Raw genomic sequence first — 17238 nt, 5'->3', positions numbered from 1 at the left:
ATATTTATTTTAAATTGTAATAAAAAATACGATCCCAAAATTAATTTCATTAAAAAACACTCAATTTTTTTATTTCAATTTTAATATAAAAATTAGGAATTATATTTACGATTACAACGCTAAAACTCACTTTTGTTTAACATAGAAATCACACGAAAAATAACTAATTTCTAATACGCAATGGTTTGTTTAGCTCATCACTAGTGCGAATCACACTAAAAACATGCAGCAGCTCCTTCAACAACTCAAACACAACCTTAAATCCATTTTCAAACACAACATCAAATCAACCAAAAGGCTCTAACTTTAACATGCATTGAGTTATTTGAAATTTTCACCTTCTATGAGGTTTAATAACTCATTCATTCTTCACCTATTGCCAGCAATGGTCATCAATGACACCATTTTCTCGCCGCCATCACTTCGTTGTTCATTACTCTTCTTTCAAATTAGGGCTTCTTTGAATTTGAACTTCATTTGGCGAGGTTAGAAGCATAAAGAGAAGAATTTGGTTGTGTTTGGGACTTTGGGTAGGGGTGGGCAAATACGGGTTCGGGTCGGATTCGGATCAACCCGATCGGATTTCGGATTGATCGGGTTGAACACAAACTCATCTGAACACAACCCGAACTTATAACCCGATCCGATTCGATCCGATATATATTCGGATCAGATCGGATCAGGTCAATAAATCGGGTTAAATTCGGTTCGGATCGGGTTCGGATTTACAATTTTCTTATTTTTTTATTAACATTTAACAATACATAATTACAAATTAACAATTTCACATGTAATATAATAATATATGATATATTACTGCTAAATGGCGAACAATATGGTATAGTACTATTATACCAACAGAGCTTCAAAAGAGGAAAAGGAAACTCGGATTGTAGCCTTGCAATTACTGGGTTGAATGGATCTTGGATCAGATTAGGTGATGGTGGAGGACTGGCGGCGTGGAGCAGCAGATCCGGTCCGGTAGCAACAGATCTGGTAGCAACAGATCCGGTAGCAGCAGATCCATTTGTGGTCCTCGCGGAGCAGTTAGCGTCGGTGGTGACTACGGGAAAAATCGATTCGGCTGCCTCTTACTTTTCCGATATGTGTGCATGGTTGTGTGCATGAAATCGTGAATAATGTTCTTGAGATGAGATTGAGAAGTTGAGGAAGGGAGGAAGAGTGTTCTCTATTTTTTTTTCTTTTTTTTTCCGTTTTAATGCAACTGAAGAATGTTATTGGCTTGGCTAAAATGTGATTTGGTCTTTAGCTATTAAAGAGTGTTGAGTGTTCTTCACGTGCATGTGCTCTTTAGTCTTTGGGTTTAGGTTTCCTTTTTTTACCTTTAATTTCTTTTTTTTCTTTGGCAACCCGATCGGCTTTTCGGATCGGATCGAGTTTCATCCGATCCGATCGGATCGAGTTTCATCCGATCCGATCATGATCCGATCGGGTTAGCAAGAATACATTCGATCGGGTTATATCAACAATCCGATCCGACCCGAACCCGATATTTTTCGGATCGGATCGGGTCGGGTCGGGTCGGATCGGATATTTTGCCCACCCCTAACTTTGGGTGGATGAATGGATTGCTCATTACCTTGGGTTTGAAAGATGAAAAAGAAGATATGTCCAATGCATCCTTGGAACCAGTGGATGAAAGATGAAAGAAAAGATATGTCAATGCATCCTTGGAACCAGGGGATAATGAAGTGCACAACAGTCAACTCGATTACTTTTGATTTTTTCAAAATTTTAGAGAGCTTTTTTACGAAATTACCGTTATACATTGACATGATACCAAATGAAATACAAACGACATGGGAAGTATCTAATAATACACTCATACTTTCTATCTAAGTGTTAATACGTCAAACCTCAGGGGAGATCCCTAAAAATTACCCAAACACACACATATATATATATATATGTGTGTGTGTGTGTGTGTGTGTGTGTGTGTGTGTGTGTGGAGCCCTCATTTTTTTCTTAAGGTAGACATGTTATTATACCATATGGTTTAATAAATTTATGTAATTTAATTGCGTGTCTACATTGACTTTATTAAACCATATGCTTTAATAGTGTGTCTGTATTATAAAAAAAAACAGTGAGAGCACCATTATAAGAGAAAGACTTTATATATAAAATTATTTTAGTTCAAAATCCTAAATTTTGTTGAAGTCAGAAAAAATTATTAAATTATATTATTTAATAGTATAAGAGTCAAATAAAAAAAAGTGTAATAATTAAGTCATATGAATAGTGTAATAACATCTAAATTATATGACTATATTTTTATGGATTTTAATAAATTCACAATTGCATGTCAGAAAATCCATATATATAAATTGTATGGTCAAATAAATATCAAACGGCTAAATGCCGACTCATAATCATTCATCAATCGGATCCAAAACGAAATAAACGAATCGTCAATCAATATCCAATTGACGTTGAGAGGCGCGCCAAAAAGTGACTTAACTGCCAAGCATCCGGCCCGCTCACCTTCCTCCACGTATACAGAAACAACCATCACGCCACGTAACCTTCCATTCATTATAACAAAATTAAATAACAAGCCAACGACCATCATCGTCTCTTCTTCAATTCATCACCAAAAATGAACCCCTCAAATCAGTCTCCCAATCACACGGCCGAGGATGAATCTCAGGCGGTCGTCACACGCCGCATCCAACGGCTGAGCTTACACCTGATGGCCATATCAGCTCAGAATTATGATCTTTGTATAGTTTCTTGCAGCAGCAGAGGAAAGCTTGAGGTTGACAAGGCGCAGTTATCTCGTTATATGAGAGGAAAGCACAGGGAGATACAAGAGAGAGTGTTCGAGTACTTTAACTCGAGGCCTGATTTGCAAACCCCAGTTGAGATTTTGAAGGATGATCACAGAGAGCTTTGTTGGAGACAGCTTCTTGGGCTTGTCAGGGAGGCTGGCATTAAGCCTTTTAAGTATGTTGCTGAAGATCCTGCTCAGTATTTTGCCATAGCTGAGGCTGTGGGGAGTGTTGACATGTCTTTAGGCATCAAGATGGGAGTGCAATACAGGTCCTATTCTTTTCTTTTTTTCTTTTTTTTTCTCCAAATGACTCCTCAATTTTCATTCTAGCAAATGGTTTGGTGAACGCTTTCGAATTCATTTATGTTACATTTGTTGGTAGCTAGTGATTCCACCTGCTTTTACTTGACAATTAGTGATTCTGTTTCGTAGTAGCTGTAGATTAAACTGCCCTGTAATTTGGTTATCTAGGAACTTAAACACAAGAATTGCAATGATTTTGAGAACATTTGAGTTGTTTTGTCCCATCTTTTTTCATTCCCAATCTCTTCCTTTATGTGATAATTCATTAGAATTTCATCCGTGCTAGAGCTTTTTATCTCTTAGGATCTTATTCAAATAAGATTCAAATAGCTCAGAACAGCTATCCTTTGCTCGTGTGTGGTTCCTGGATCAGTTGGCATGAGTATCTGAACATTCATAAGTGAAAACCTATCAAATGGTTTCTACTTTCTCTAGTTGCACGTTAATACTGAATGAACTTTAAATGACGTTGACATAATAATGTTTACACAGTCTTTGGGGAGGCTCTGTAATCAACTTAGGAACCAAAAAGCACAGAGACAAGTATTATGATGGTATTGACAATTTGGACTACCCGGGTTGTTTTGCTATGACAGAACTCCATCACGGTAAGCTTCTGCAAATCTTTCACATATTTGTTGATTATCTTTCACTTGTGTTTTGCTTTGAAAACATAACATATACTTCTGTAGTGTAAATATCTCCAAATGTTATTCTGTATGAGTGCTCCTTGCTAACTGTGGCCAAATCTAGATTTTGCTCCTCGAAGCTTTAACAATAAACGACTGATTGGTTTCTTTTTCACCTCAATAACAGCCAAAGTCATGATTTTATTTAACTCTGTGTGAAGTGTGGCATTTTATTTCTGAGGGAAAGTTTTTAAAATGTTAATGATGTGCTGTCTAATCTGTACCCTTCATTTTCTGTCAAATTAATACTTGATGTGGCTGTTGGTTGATCATAGTGATATGTCATTTGCATTGACTGATAATCTTATTTTATTCATGTTTTATTGTTTTCACTTTGTTAGAGATCTTAGGAAATGCTGATATCTTTATTCGGTCTGTTCTTTCAACTGTCTAGCACTGTACTGAGCATGCATATCTTAACTGAACTGTCATTTTTTTAGGCTCCAATGTTCAAGGCCTTCAAACAGTTGCAACATTTGATCCCATCAAAGACGAATTCATAATCAACACACCCAATGATGGAGCTATTAAATGGTGGATTGGTAATGCTGCAGTTCATGGCAAGTTTGCCACTGTTTTTGCCAAGTTGATGTTGCCAACTCATGACTCAAAAGGATATTCAGATATGGGTGTCCACGCCTTCATTGTTCCAATTAGAGATATGAAGACCCACCAGACACTTCCAGGAATTGAAATACATGATTGTGGCCACAAGGTTGGTCTAAATGGAGTAGACAATGGAGCTTTGAGATTCTGTTCTGTAAGAATTCCTAGAGATAATCTTCTTAATCGATTTGGAGATGTTTCAAGGGATGGAAAATACACAAGCAGCCTTCCAACCATAAATAAACGATTTGCTGCTACTCTAGGAGAACTTGTTGGTGGGAGAGTTGGCCTTGCATATTCTTCAGTTGGTGTCCTGAAGATTGCTGCAACAATTGCCATTCGATATTCTTTATTGCGCCAACAATTCGGTCCTCCCAGGAAGCCTGAAGTCAGCATTCTTGATTATCAGTCTCAGCAGCACAAGCTTATGCCAATGCTAGCTTCCACTTATGCATTCCATTTTGCAACTGCTAACTTGGTAGAGAAATATTCAGAGATGAAAAAAACTCATGACGAGCAATTGGTTGGTGATGTCCATGCTTTATCTGCAGGCCTCAAGTCTTATGTGACTTCTTATACTGCAAAGTCATTGAGTGTTTGCAGGGAAGCTTGCGGAGGTCATGGTTATGCTGCTGTCAACAGATTTGGTAGCCTGAGGAATGATCATGACATTTTCCAGACTTTTGAGGGTGACAACACAGTTCTTTTACAACAGGTTATAAACAAATTGTTTTTTGTTACGTCCTTCCTTGAATTTTAATAGTTTAAACTGCTTGTTTTTGGTTGCCTTTATTTCTCCTCTAGATTGATTCAGAAAAAAATTCCAAAATGATCCCAATCCCCTAGCTTGATCATTCCACTTTTTCCATTTAAAGGGTTCTAAGTCTCTGAACTTCCACTCAATTCATGAATGATATTTTGTCAAAGCTTTCCATTTTGTAATAGGAAGAAATATCTTTCTGCTGGTTTATTTTGCATGGACTTGTCTTGGGGCAATTTGAAATTAATTGTGCATGATGGTCATTAGTGGAGACGTGATAGAAAAACCAAATAAGTGTCGGTTTTTCCTAAGAATTCCATATGAAAGTTTGTCAGACAGCAGCATTCTCGTGGATGACTTAAATCTTCCCAAAGATTTCATTTGTGTGCAACGTGTGATAAACTTTTTGACTTCCATAAATACATAATTGGTACGCCATCGTTTCTCTTTTCGATGATCGCTAGAATTGACATTTTTGCTAGGATGCAGGTGGCAGGTGATCTCTTGAAACAGTATAAGGAGAAGTTTCAAGGTGGGCCACTAACTGTTACATGGAATTACTTGAGAGAATCCATGAACGCCTATCTTTCTCAGCCAAATCCTGTAACTGCTCGTTGGGAAGGTGAAGAGCACTTACGGGATCCTAAGTTCCAATTGGATGCCTTTAGAGTGAGTGCTAACTCCTTTTGCTTTTGAAAAATCTTGGTTGTGGTATATACATTAAAATTTCGGGATTTGTAATTTATACAATTTTTCTTGTTCCAGTACCGAACATCTCGATTACTTCAAAGTGTTGCGGTCCGTTTGCGCAAGCACTCTAAAACCCTTGGAAGCTTTGGTGCTTGGAATAGATGCTTAAACCATCTTCTCACGCTCGCAGAATCCCATATAGAATCTGTCATCCTTGCAAAGTTTATTGAAGCTGTGCAGAAGTACTTCCTAGTTTCAAGGTCATAAGTTCTTTTCTTTTTGTGTTATGATTCTGATTTTCTAATCTAGCCATCATATATTCTCCAGCTGCCCTGATCCTAGCTCTCGAGCTGCTCTGAAACTGGTCTGCGATCTTTATGCCTTGAACCGAATCTGGAATGACATTGGAACATACCGTAATGTTGACTATGTGGCCCCTAACAAGGCGAAGGTATTCATAAATTTTAAAACCTTAGCATTGTTTTTCCCTGGGAAAAATACAATGGCTTTTGTTGATGTATTGCATCTTTTTGTTCTGCAGGCAATTCACAAGCTCACAGAATACTTGAGTTTCCAAGTGAGGAATATTGCTGGTGAACTTATAGATGCATTTGATCTTCCAGACTATGTTACAAGGGCACCAATTGCCAGGCAATCAGATGCTTATGCTTATTACACACAGATTGTTGGATTCTGATATTCCTAGGGGAAGCAAAAGCAGTGATTTGGATACTGTTGAAAACAAGTGCGGATGTAAAAACAGGGAGAATTTTTCTTTTTCTTTATCTTTGCATACATGAATAAGTTGTGAAAATTCAGGAAACCTTTAAATTTTTTCTAGCGATATTGATTGATCCATCATCACTTTGTTAATAAGAGAAACTAGATAGTGCTTGCTCCAAGTTTTCATTTAAATTCATCCAAGTAGTTTTCTCGTTGGGTTGTTGCTTGTAAGAACAAGTCCTATTTGGGTCCTGATGAAAACTGGATGTAATAAGCACATTTAAATTTGCAGTAATGCTCATATCATAGAAAACCTGTAAATCGGCTAGCACCCCCAGATTCAATTTTAATATCATCTCCATACTTCCAAATGTTCTCCTTTTTGAATATTTTACAAATATCTACCTCCAACTACGCACTCGAAGATGTTTAGTAGATAATTACACTACCATTAAACACCAGGTGGCTTGCACTTCGCATACGTGACTCGAGCCGCTTCACTTTTCTGTTTAACATCCTCGTACATTTTCACTGATGCCTCAGAAAATTTGTTCAGTCGATCAAGAACTTTTGTCAAGCCGGCGTGTATGCAGCTCAGGTTTGATGAGACATCATCATTTTTCTCATCATCTTTGCCCTCTGGTTCTGCCTTGTTTGCATCAGTGAGTTTCAGTTTCTCCAGTTGCTGTTCTGCTTGTTGCTCCATCAAATGGCGCAGATCAGATAAGAAACTTTTGATGTCATTACTAAGTTCCACGGAAGGCAAAGCTTTGATCCCAACTGACCAATCACGGCATAACACAAATATAGGTGGGGCCACAACTCGACGAGGGGAAAATGGCCTCCTGTTCTTGCAACGCTCTCGTGGTTGCAGAATGCAATTTTGCAGCCACGCGTTAATAGATTCTACATAAGATGCGAGGCTGTTGAACCAGTCTGCAAAGCTCAAGCCAAAGCATTCAACCTCCTCCAGTAGCTGAGCCAAAATTTGCTTGCGTGTATTCCCCTGAGGAGTTCCTGTTGAGCTCCTTGAATGATATGCCAAGGAGATGGTGATATATTGTGCATGGTGGCACTCAAGCATGGCCTTCCACATTCTCGTCATCCTGCATGCGGTTTACCAGTCATAAATCCTTTTTTTTTTTTTTATGATTTAACGAGAGTAATCTCAGCGGCCAAAAAAAAAAAAAAAAAAACAAAAAGGACAATTTACCCCTGGATCAGCTCTACAAGTTGTGGATGCAACTCTTCATCTCTCATTTTCTCAATTCGCCTGGATATGGAATCAACAGAGCGAAGTCCGACTCTGATCTGTGAATGTAGGTCCTTAACAATTGCCCTGGTCTTGTCAATTACCTGCGAACTATGATCCTTTGCAAACTGGTGCCTAAGCTGGTTACACTTCCGATCATACTCCTTCCTGAGAGATTCACAGGCCTATAGAACCAAATTATGAGCAAAGGTGGCAGTGAGAAAGTTATATGAGTATGTTACTAGGCAGGGTGTAAAATCTTCGAAGAAATGCTTAAATGTCAACTTGCACATCAAATGGACAACAATTTCACAATACAGATTTGGTTCCAGTTAGAAGGGCCATGATTTACATCAAAACAGGCACAAAACTTCGAATCCAAATGATAGGATAATTTGAATAGTATCTGTTTTGATCTTCTAGTGATCAAAGGCAGCATAATTAGTGACAGGCTAAGAGGGGACATAACATGGATGGATGCACAAGGTAACAACACTAAAGCATTGCCTAAAATGCCTCCTTTACGTACAACATCGATAAATGACAAATATAATGCATTGCCTTCAAACTTCTCACCAAACCCCTTTTGATGTCTAACAGTTGTTGACAAATAGAAATACAGTAAAGGAATGAAGCTTGAAATGAATGAAGATAATTTGTTAAATACAACAGCCAATTACCAAGCAAAAGATTTCTCCAAAGGTTTAAGACTATTGATCAACAAGGTTGACGAGACATCAACCCAGCATTTCAGTCATTGCACATTTAAGTTCTTACTATTCACAGAGGTCCTCTCGATTAGCAGCATTATGCCAACAACTAATGTTCATTTTTATTAAAGGGATAGCAAAATTACTGTCGTCAATAGAAAACCCCAAATATCATTCAATCATGTGTTTGTGGATGCTTGTGTGGTTTTTTCCTGACTTATCTTAACCACAAAAATCATGAATGCACTTGAATCCAGTTAATTATGGATGAAACCTAGGCAACATGCAACATTTTAATCAAGATGAAATTTTTAACCCTTGAATACAAGAAATGGTTTTGAAAACAAACCTTTACTTCATCATAAAGTTTTCTTTCCCATGCAAATAGTCTTTCCAGGGTGGACAAATGGCTTCCAGCAATCATACAGAATTCTTCAACAAAATCACTTCCACTGTCACTAACATCATCTCTTGCTGCTCCTGCCAGTGGATTCCTTGATGAAGATGACCTAGAAGATGTTGTTCGCTTCCAAGTAATGACCTTTGTAACATGCCGTACGGGTTCTAAACAAACAATGGAAATTTATGTTAAAGCAAGAAAAGCCGGAGAAAGGTTGTATCGAAAGAGCCCAAAAGGGAAGGAAAACATCCGTAAAAAACTACTGCCAAAGAATTAAAAGAAACCATTCACACAGTTGTAAGTTGTGCAGATGGTACCCTAAAATGATGTGAAACAATCATCAACTGATCTAATATAATCTGGAAATCAAAGAAAATTATTTTCCTGAATCTTTATTCCATCCACAAAAAGCGGTCTAAAAATTAAATAACTTGTACCTTGCATAGGAGTGTAAAATTATATAAAAGAACTCAACATAGTTCAAGCAACTGCTGAAATAAAGCAAAAAAACACATTCATACTAAGAGCCTAATGAGTACCTGTTGATTTAATTGTAAAATGATTGATTATTTGGGTCCCAAGACAAACTAATGCTTACCATGGGAAACTGGTGCAGCTCTTCCTCTGCAGCAAACAAGTTGGAAAGCTGCCAAAACATCTGAAGCAGATGAACTCCCTAAAAGAAAAGGAAAAAGGAAATTAAAAAAAAGGCACAAGGTAAATCAATAAGACAAATTATGCAAAAGAATCCATATCCACTCTACCAAAACAGGAGGTAATACAATTAGCTTAACAAAAACTGTTACCTTTTATCTCTGAAAATCCGACCCTGATTTTGTTTGACTCGAGCATCCGGGATACTTCCCTGCCAGATTCAGATGCTCGGAAGAAACGGTGCTCTATATCCTTAATGCTCGAAAGAAAATCCTTAGCTCTATGAGTAATGAACTCCGAAGGGTCCTCTCTTTCTGCACACACATCTTTCTCCCCCACTGTCTTCTCTCTCTTCGAACTTGACTGTTCAAGTGCAACATTTCCAACATTGGCATTTCGCTCCACATGCCCCGGCCTCACTTGAACTCCCCATGAGTTAACGGGATTTCCATTACTAACACTACATTCCACGGTTCGATCACTAGCATCCTGTCGAGCCACTGAACTTTTAGCCATTTCAAAATCTTTTAGCCCTGATTCAGGCCTTACAGATGCTTCGCCATATTCACTAGTACTATCTGAACCAACATTTGCCCACTTCCCCTTTCTCTCTATCACATTATCAATAACCCCTCCATTTTTTGACTGTAGCACCTCCTCAGACTCCGATTGGAACCCATCATTCATACCCACAAAACTAAAGCTATCACATTGGTCACTAGTATCAAAATAATCCCAAGTGCCAGACTCAAAAAAAGGCGGCGGCGGCGGCGGCGGCGGGATAGCCGTCTCCAAAGCCTCATCCTCAACATAACCCCTAACACCATCATTTGTATTCACCCTTATAGTCACAGCCTCAGTCTTTGCAGTTCTCATATAACTAAAACTCATGTCACTATTCTTAGGACTAGGGCTTTCCTCATTGTGCAACGGTGAATCAGATACTTCATTAACATGTGAAGGTGACGGTGATGGATATGATGAATGTGATGGCGTTTTCTCAAGCTCAGTAGCTGTGGTTGTTGATAAAGATGACTCTATCAAAACCTCAGCTTCAGCATACCTCCTTAGAGCAATGCCAATATTTTTAAGAGACTGAATGTAAGATACATGAGCAGCTGCAAGTCCATACCTTGAATCCATTGCTTGTTTGATAAATCTCCTCCTAGCTTTGCACAAACGCAAAGCTTCATTTTTGTCACCTTTTGAGCTTGCTAATCCCATTTCCAGGAGAAATTTGCGAACTTTATCAGGTTCGTGAAACCAAGTTCATTTTTTTTTTTTCAAGAAACCCGTTTCAGAATCTAAAAGGATAATCGTTTTAAGAACAGAAGATCTAACAAAACAAGAAAATGAAGAAAAAGCTTAAACCTTGAAAGTACCCAAAACCTTAAGAGTTCAAAACAGAGGAGGTATGAAAATGCAAACTTTTTCAAAGATGGTTATTTAAATCTACAAGAAAAAGTTAAACCCACTAGAAACAAGCTTTGGTTACAAAGGCTTGAGACGAAACTGGTAAAAAGAAATCAGCTTTTTTTATCTGCAGCTTCTGCTAATACACACTGAAACAGAGCAAAAGAAATAGAGGAGCAGAGTATAGGCTAATCGTTTTCAAAAGAGAGAAAAAGAGGGCCAATTAGCAAAAATAAGCAAAAGAAGGAAGTAGGAGTTTGGTGAGTCATAAATTTAAAGCAGCCATTATTAATGAAGCAGCCAGAAACAAGCAGGAGACTGGGAGCAAAAGAAAGCGAAGCATGAAATGTGATACATCAGGGAGGCTGGAACAGAGCACAGGGACTAAAATGCAAGGCTTTGAAGAAATTGTTTGAGTGATGGAGTGAGAGAAAGGGGGGAGAGAGGAATCTGTGTGACAGAGTGATGCAGAGAGAAGGAGGCTGCCTCGTTATTTGTGTGAGCGTCTGTGTGTCCTGTGTAATGTGACTTCTCGGTTCTCACTCTGGCAAATATTGGGTTAAAAAACAAGAATATATTATGATTTTATGAACCAAACTACCCAACCATTAAGGGAAAATACAGAGTAATTTTTCGCAATTAGGCTGTAATAAGTGTTAAGTTGGTTTTAACTTAAAAAAAAAATTCTTAAGGCTCGACGGCTCATCGAGTCGATTTACATGAATGATAATTTTTATAGATTAATATTTAATTCGACGTTGTTATATGGTACTCAATATCGTCAACTAAATCATTATAGTATTATCATTCGTTATGAAGTAATTTTTAAAAAATTTAAAATTAATTTTAATGTTTAATATTTTATAAAAATTTAACTTTATGAATTAATTTTATATTTAGTATATTATAAAAATTTAAATTATCATTATTTAATTAAGAAATAAAATTATTAAATTTAAAGAAATTATTTTTATTTACAAAATAAAAATTATTATAGTCGTCAATTATTATATGTACACAATAAAAAATATTATACACATTTAAAAATACGTAAATAAATTTTATTCAACATTGATTTTAACCATTTATATACTTATAGCCATTTAATGATAATATTTATTAAATATATATGATTAATTTTTAAATTCTTAGTACTTTTAAAAACCAAATATTTAACTAATTTGCTTTTACAACTGATTATTTATACAACAAAATTAACAATAGCTATTTCAAAAACTACAACATTACTAAATTAGTCCTAAGCCTGTCTCGTATCATAGATTTATAATTCATAAATTCTATATCATAGTATTAATGTGATGTTGTTATGTAGTTGGTCTTAGTATTTAATTGGAAGGATTATTAGCTGATTTACAATTCCTAAGATCTCTCAATGGTTAGAGAGATTTTAGGATTTAAATTCATAGGATAGAGAGAAATTTGATTTAATTTATATAGTTCCATAATCTGAAAAACAACTTGGAGTTATTTGAAACTAAATTTATAGTTATTTTTTTCTCAGAAAACAAAAAACTTATAATAATATTCTTTAAGATTTTCTATTTAAAATTAAGTAATAATACACTTACCAAATAACACAATGTTTACCTCATCGTTACACATGACGTGCGCTTCGACGACAAAATGCATCAAATTATCAATGATTTTTAATTATTATTTTAATTTTTTATCACTAATATTACCAATTAAAACCTTCATAAATATTTTAATTAATAAATAATGTTGGAGTACTAAATATAGGATGGATCCTATATTAATAGACCACATACTACCAGAAAAAAAAAACAAAAAAAAAAAGTTGGGCAGTGAAGAGTCTAAAATGACGCTCAGAGAAAAACAATGTTTATATTGGGAATGGTGATATTACAAAGACGGGATTGCCCCTATTTTCCTCCATAGACTTCCCTGTAACGGCTTCTTAAAATCTGGCCTTTTTGGGGAATTGGGTTCTCAATTTCTTTGTCTTTTTTCTCATGAAATAACAATTTTTTGTTTAAAAAAAAGGAGAAAATTAATAAAATATTTAATGCCTTTTCATTTTCAAAGGAATTAAACTATGGCTGCTTTTGCCTCATTTTGCTATTGAATATGAATCCACTACGTGAATATTCGTTTTCCTTGTTTAAAGTGGAGCTTATAGGTTGAATATTCAATAACACTAAATTATATTTATATAAAGTAGTCTCTTAATCAGTCATTATGCACCTTTATTGGTGCTTTAACTTCACAAAAAAGAAAAAAGAAAAAAAAGAAATTATTATACTTATTCAGTTATTAGTTAACTATATTTTTATGCTCTTTCGTTATTCGATTAAAATTGTGAAATATAATGCAGATGTTTAGAATAATATTAAAAAAATGTGTAATGAAAATTTTGTGAAATGTTATAAAAAATATTAAAGACATAAACAAGTGTAAATATAACAAAGAACCTGAAAAGATTCATTGATCAATTAAAATAATCCAAGCTTTGCTTCTGGGTTTGTGGTATGGCTTGACAAATTTTTATTTAATATTCCTATTTTTAATGGGAACAGAATCTTGGTTTAGCAGGAATGTGGGATAGGGTTTGTTGATGGGGAATGTTATTAATTAAATCTTTTTTAATGGATAGATCTTGTGATTTCTTAAGTTAATAATGTTAACTTAGATTAGTAGTATCATTTTCTTTTTTTAAATTTGCAAGTATTTTTTTATTGGTTCTTTAGCAGACAGGTTAGAAAGAAGGAATGCAATAATGTTACTTTAGTAGATAAGACAAAGAGCAAAAAAGAAAATACTGAAACAATTAGATCTGTAGGTAAAGATACGAATTTGTCAAAAATGGATGGTGAAAAAATTGCTTTGCACATGGTACGCTGAGAATTGCAGAAGAAGAAGCACAAGTAAAAAAGAGAAGCTGGCGGCTGTAATTTTCATGCGGTTATCTTTTCCCAGCTAATTTTTCTCTAGAGATTTCTACATTTGAGCTTATGACTGTTCATGAAGTGCTTTTAAAGATTGGGACTTTTGGTTATTTTATCTTTACGATATGGGCCGGACATGAAGGTGTGGAAGCCAGGGTAGACACTTAGTTTTTTCCATTTTTTTGGGTTGAAATTATGATAGCTAATTCTTAAATTAGCAGAAGTGCTTTACAGTGTGGGTGCATTTGTTAGCCTCCGTATATTACTCTATTGTCTCCTGAATTTCAGGGCATGACTATAATATTGAGTCATATTGATGCAAGCCTTACGTTAAATAGTTGGTTTGAAAATTTTCTGGCCAGATTTGTGAGCTTTAGCTTATGTTTTTGAGTGGAGTAGACATATTTTTTAAAATATTAGTGAATATATATTTTTGTTATGAAATAACTATAACTACGTGGATGTTCATCAACCAACTTTTTATTTCTCCATCAAACAATTCTTCATCTCATATTATTCTCACTATCTCATATAAACTTATTACTAATGTTATATCCATTTATCTAATCATTTATTTTATTTTATGGTTATATGACTATAAAAGGTGGTTTCATGACCTTAGCCAGACACACTTGAGAATGAATAAAAATTGTCTTAATTTAAACTATTGTCGTGACTCTTATTTGCTCTCTCTCTCTCCCCCTGATATTATATTGTGTTCTTAACTGATGATAATCTAACAATTTTCTATATATTTGGGATTGATCTCACCTCTGGGGTACACATATTTTTGAGCTATAAGTATATGTGTTCAAAGTTTTAATAGAGGATCATAATATCCATAATGTGTAATAAATTAAAAAAAAGTGATAAACTAAAAGTTTTTTTCATTATATTAAGAATGTGTAGCTAATAATTGTTTAGTTGAATTGGTTAGACACTTCTTTGCTTAATCCCTAAGGTCGAGATTTCAAGTCTTCTCATAAATATATGAGTTTTTTTTTTCTCTAATTAGTTGTTTTCTTTGGTTTTAAATCTCTGCGCTAAAGTTCAAGTTTGATATGTCGAGATAGGTAGGAGCAAGCATTAGGTTGAGTTTTAAGTTCCTACAAATTTATTGTTTAGTATTTATCACTAATTGTATTGTACTCTGTAGTGTGATATCAACCAAAAAAAAAGAAAAGAAAAGAAAAGAAAATTTGTGTGTGTGTGTGTGTATATAAACGTAGGAATGGTCGTTTGTAAAAATACAAATATGAGGCTAGATAACGTTGTCTATGTTCAACAGAACGTAAATTGTAACTAAACAATAGTGTAATTAATTAATCTCAAACAATTTTTATTCTAAAATGGAAGGACGATGCCTTCATCGAAGAAACTGCTAAATATGTAATATTTATGTATTTATATGAACTGTTATAGATATGTATTATTTATGTGTGTGTGTGTGTGTGTGTATCTCAGCACATTGGATCTTTAGGCAATGAAAGATGATCAACCGTTGGGGGATTTTCTGTGAATTCTATCAACCATATAGTGAAGCAAGCGCTCAGCAGACCGATCAATCTGGTGGAATTCTATTTTGCTCCCTCAAAGTTTCCTCAGGAGGTAAGCATTTTTGTATGGAGAGCATTATCTAAGCTTGTTCGGTTGCTGAAAAAGTACAAGAAAAGAAGACGCTGATAGGCGTACAGATTAGACATATTATTGGAGACAAAGAGAAGATGCAATTAATGGCTCTGCTAATTTGAGAAGCTGTGAGATTCTACTAATGAAATTACTTTTGGAAAAAAAAAAAAAATTCTTTTGCCGATAATAGAACACTTGGCCAAAAGGATAAAATGAAAAGCAAAAAGAATATACACTAACTAATCAAAACCATAGCAAAGCTAAAGGAATTATATAATTACTTTAGGAACAAACTTTTGATTTTTCTTTAACTTTTATTTCTAATCCTTACCCTTTATAGCTTTATTCTCTTCCCTTCTCAATTCATAATATTTTTACAAGTGTTTGTGCTTTTCAGTCTAAAGAAACTCTAAATTTTGGGTAAATTGATAATATATTGCTTATCATATAAGTTAATAGACATGAAATATTAATAAAATATTTCCAAAAAAAAATTTAATACTATGTGTCATTGAATCCTTAAAATATTAGAAAAAATCAGATTGGGAGAGCACTTGAATCTTTGAGGAATCCTCTCCCCGAACTTTAGGATTTTAGGTTGAAAATAATAATTTTAGGGTTTTAGGTTGAAAATAATAAACATTTCAACCGTTTTTCAACTGTTCTTAGTCTTACATATGTCATGTTATCTCATCAATGATCTTTTGTCATAAAATATTTAAATCTATTACATTGAATTATAAAAAGGCCAAAAGTTCACAAAAAAAAAAAAAAAGGAAAGCCCAAAAAAGAATTTCTACGTGAAATGATCTAAGTTTATTTTCTACAAGAGTGACTTACATACTTAGAAAGTATCCTATGTAAATTGCTTAAAGGCAAAAATCAATGGCACGCCTAAGGCCATAATTACACATAAATAACATAGGTTTATTCTCTAGAAGAACAACCACCAAAGTACTTGGAAAGTATTCTAAGCAGATTGTTTGAAGGCAAGAATTGATAAAGTGCCAAAGTATATGATTCTACAAAAATTCCTAGATCTATTCTCTACAAGAATGACCTAGAAATACTTTACATAAAAAGCCTTCAAGCAAACATACTTTCTACATAATAAACTTACAGGCCAACAAATTAACATTGTACGGAATGTATCTATGGGAAAATTATCATTCTATAAAATACGCATATGTCACAAACATACATTCTACAAATATAAGCCTACTGGCAAACATATATTCCATGGATTGACTTGACTGAGTCTATGAGCAAATAAACATTCTGTAAAATGTGCCTATAGGCCAAAAATACATTCTCTTGAATGTGCCTATGGAGCAAATATATATTTTACGAAATGAGCTTATATGCAAACATACATTATACGAAATCAGCGTACGAACAAATACAAATAAACATTCTGTGGCATGAGCCTACGGTAAAAAAACAGTCTGCACAAAGCACCTATGGGCAAATATGCGTGCATGCAAATCTTGCTAAAAGTTACCCCAAGGCCATTCTCTATAAGAATGGACTTAGGCCAATTACTTAGAAAATATTCTAAATGTGTATGGACGAAAACTTTACAAAAATTTACTTATGGGCAATATGTTGCTAAACCAATCCTCTTCACGACGAACCAATATAAAGGGCTAAAGTCAAGCCTAAGTCCTTTAAAGGAGAGCCAATAATTA

General features: G+C 34.8%; 2 protein-coding genes across 2 annotated transcripts; one reads left to right on the top strand and one right to left on the bottom strand.

Annotated features, from left to right (window-relative positions):
* Positions 1-2568: 2568 nt before the first annotated feature.
* LOC18036670 (acyl-coenzyme A oxidase 2, peroxisomal) lies at positions 2569-6860 on the top strand. Its single transcript, XM_006428099.2, has 7 exons — positions 2569-3063; positions 3590-3705; positions 4227-5107; positions 5642-5821; positions 5918-6084; positions 6170-6293; positions 6384-6860. Exons 1-7 carry the CDS (start codon positions 2621-2623, stop codon positions 6537-6539), a joined length of 2067 nt encoding a protein of 688 aa, XP_006428162.1. The 5' UTR covers positions 2569-2620; the 3' UTR covers positions 6540-6860.
* A 90-nt stretch (positions 6861-6950) lies between these two features.
* On the bottom strand, positions 6951-11690 carry LOC18036621 (nitrate regulatory gene2 protein). The gene is made up of 5 exons (XM_006428100.2): positions 9734-11690; positions 9526-9603; positions 8877-9091; positions 7779-8002; positions 6951-7671 (listed from the first exon to the last, which is right to left on the bottom strand). The coding sequence occupies exons 1-5, from the start codon at positions 10803-10805 to the stop codon at positions 7017-7019; spliced, it is 2244 nt and encodes a 747-aa protein (XP_006428163.1). The 5' UTR covers positions 10806-11690; the 3' UTR covers positions 6951-7016.
* Positions 11691-17238: the final 5548 nt, after the last annotated feature.

The sequence above is a fragment of the Citrus clementina genome, unplaced genomic scaffold (assembly GCF_000493195.1).
Source record: "Citrus clementina cultivar Clemenules unplaced genomic scaffold, Citrus_clementina_v1.0 scaffold_7, whole genome shotgun sequence".
Classification (NCBI taxonomy): Eukaryota; Viridiplantae; Streptophyta; class Magnoliopsida; order Sapindales; family Rutaceae; genus Citrus; species Citrus x clementina.
Note: the sequence above shows the minus strand (reverse complement) of the source record. Positions and strands in the feature narration are given on the sequence as shown.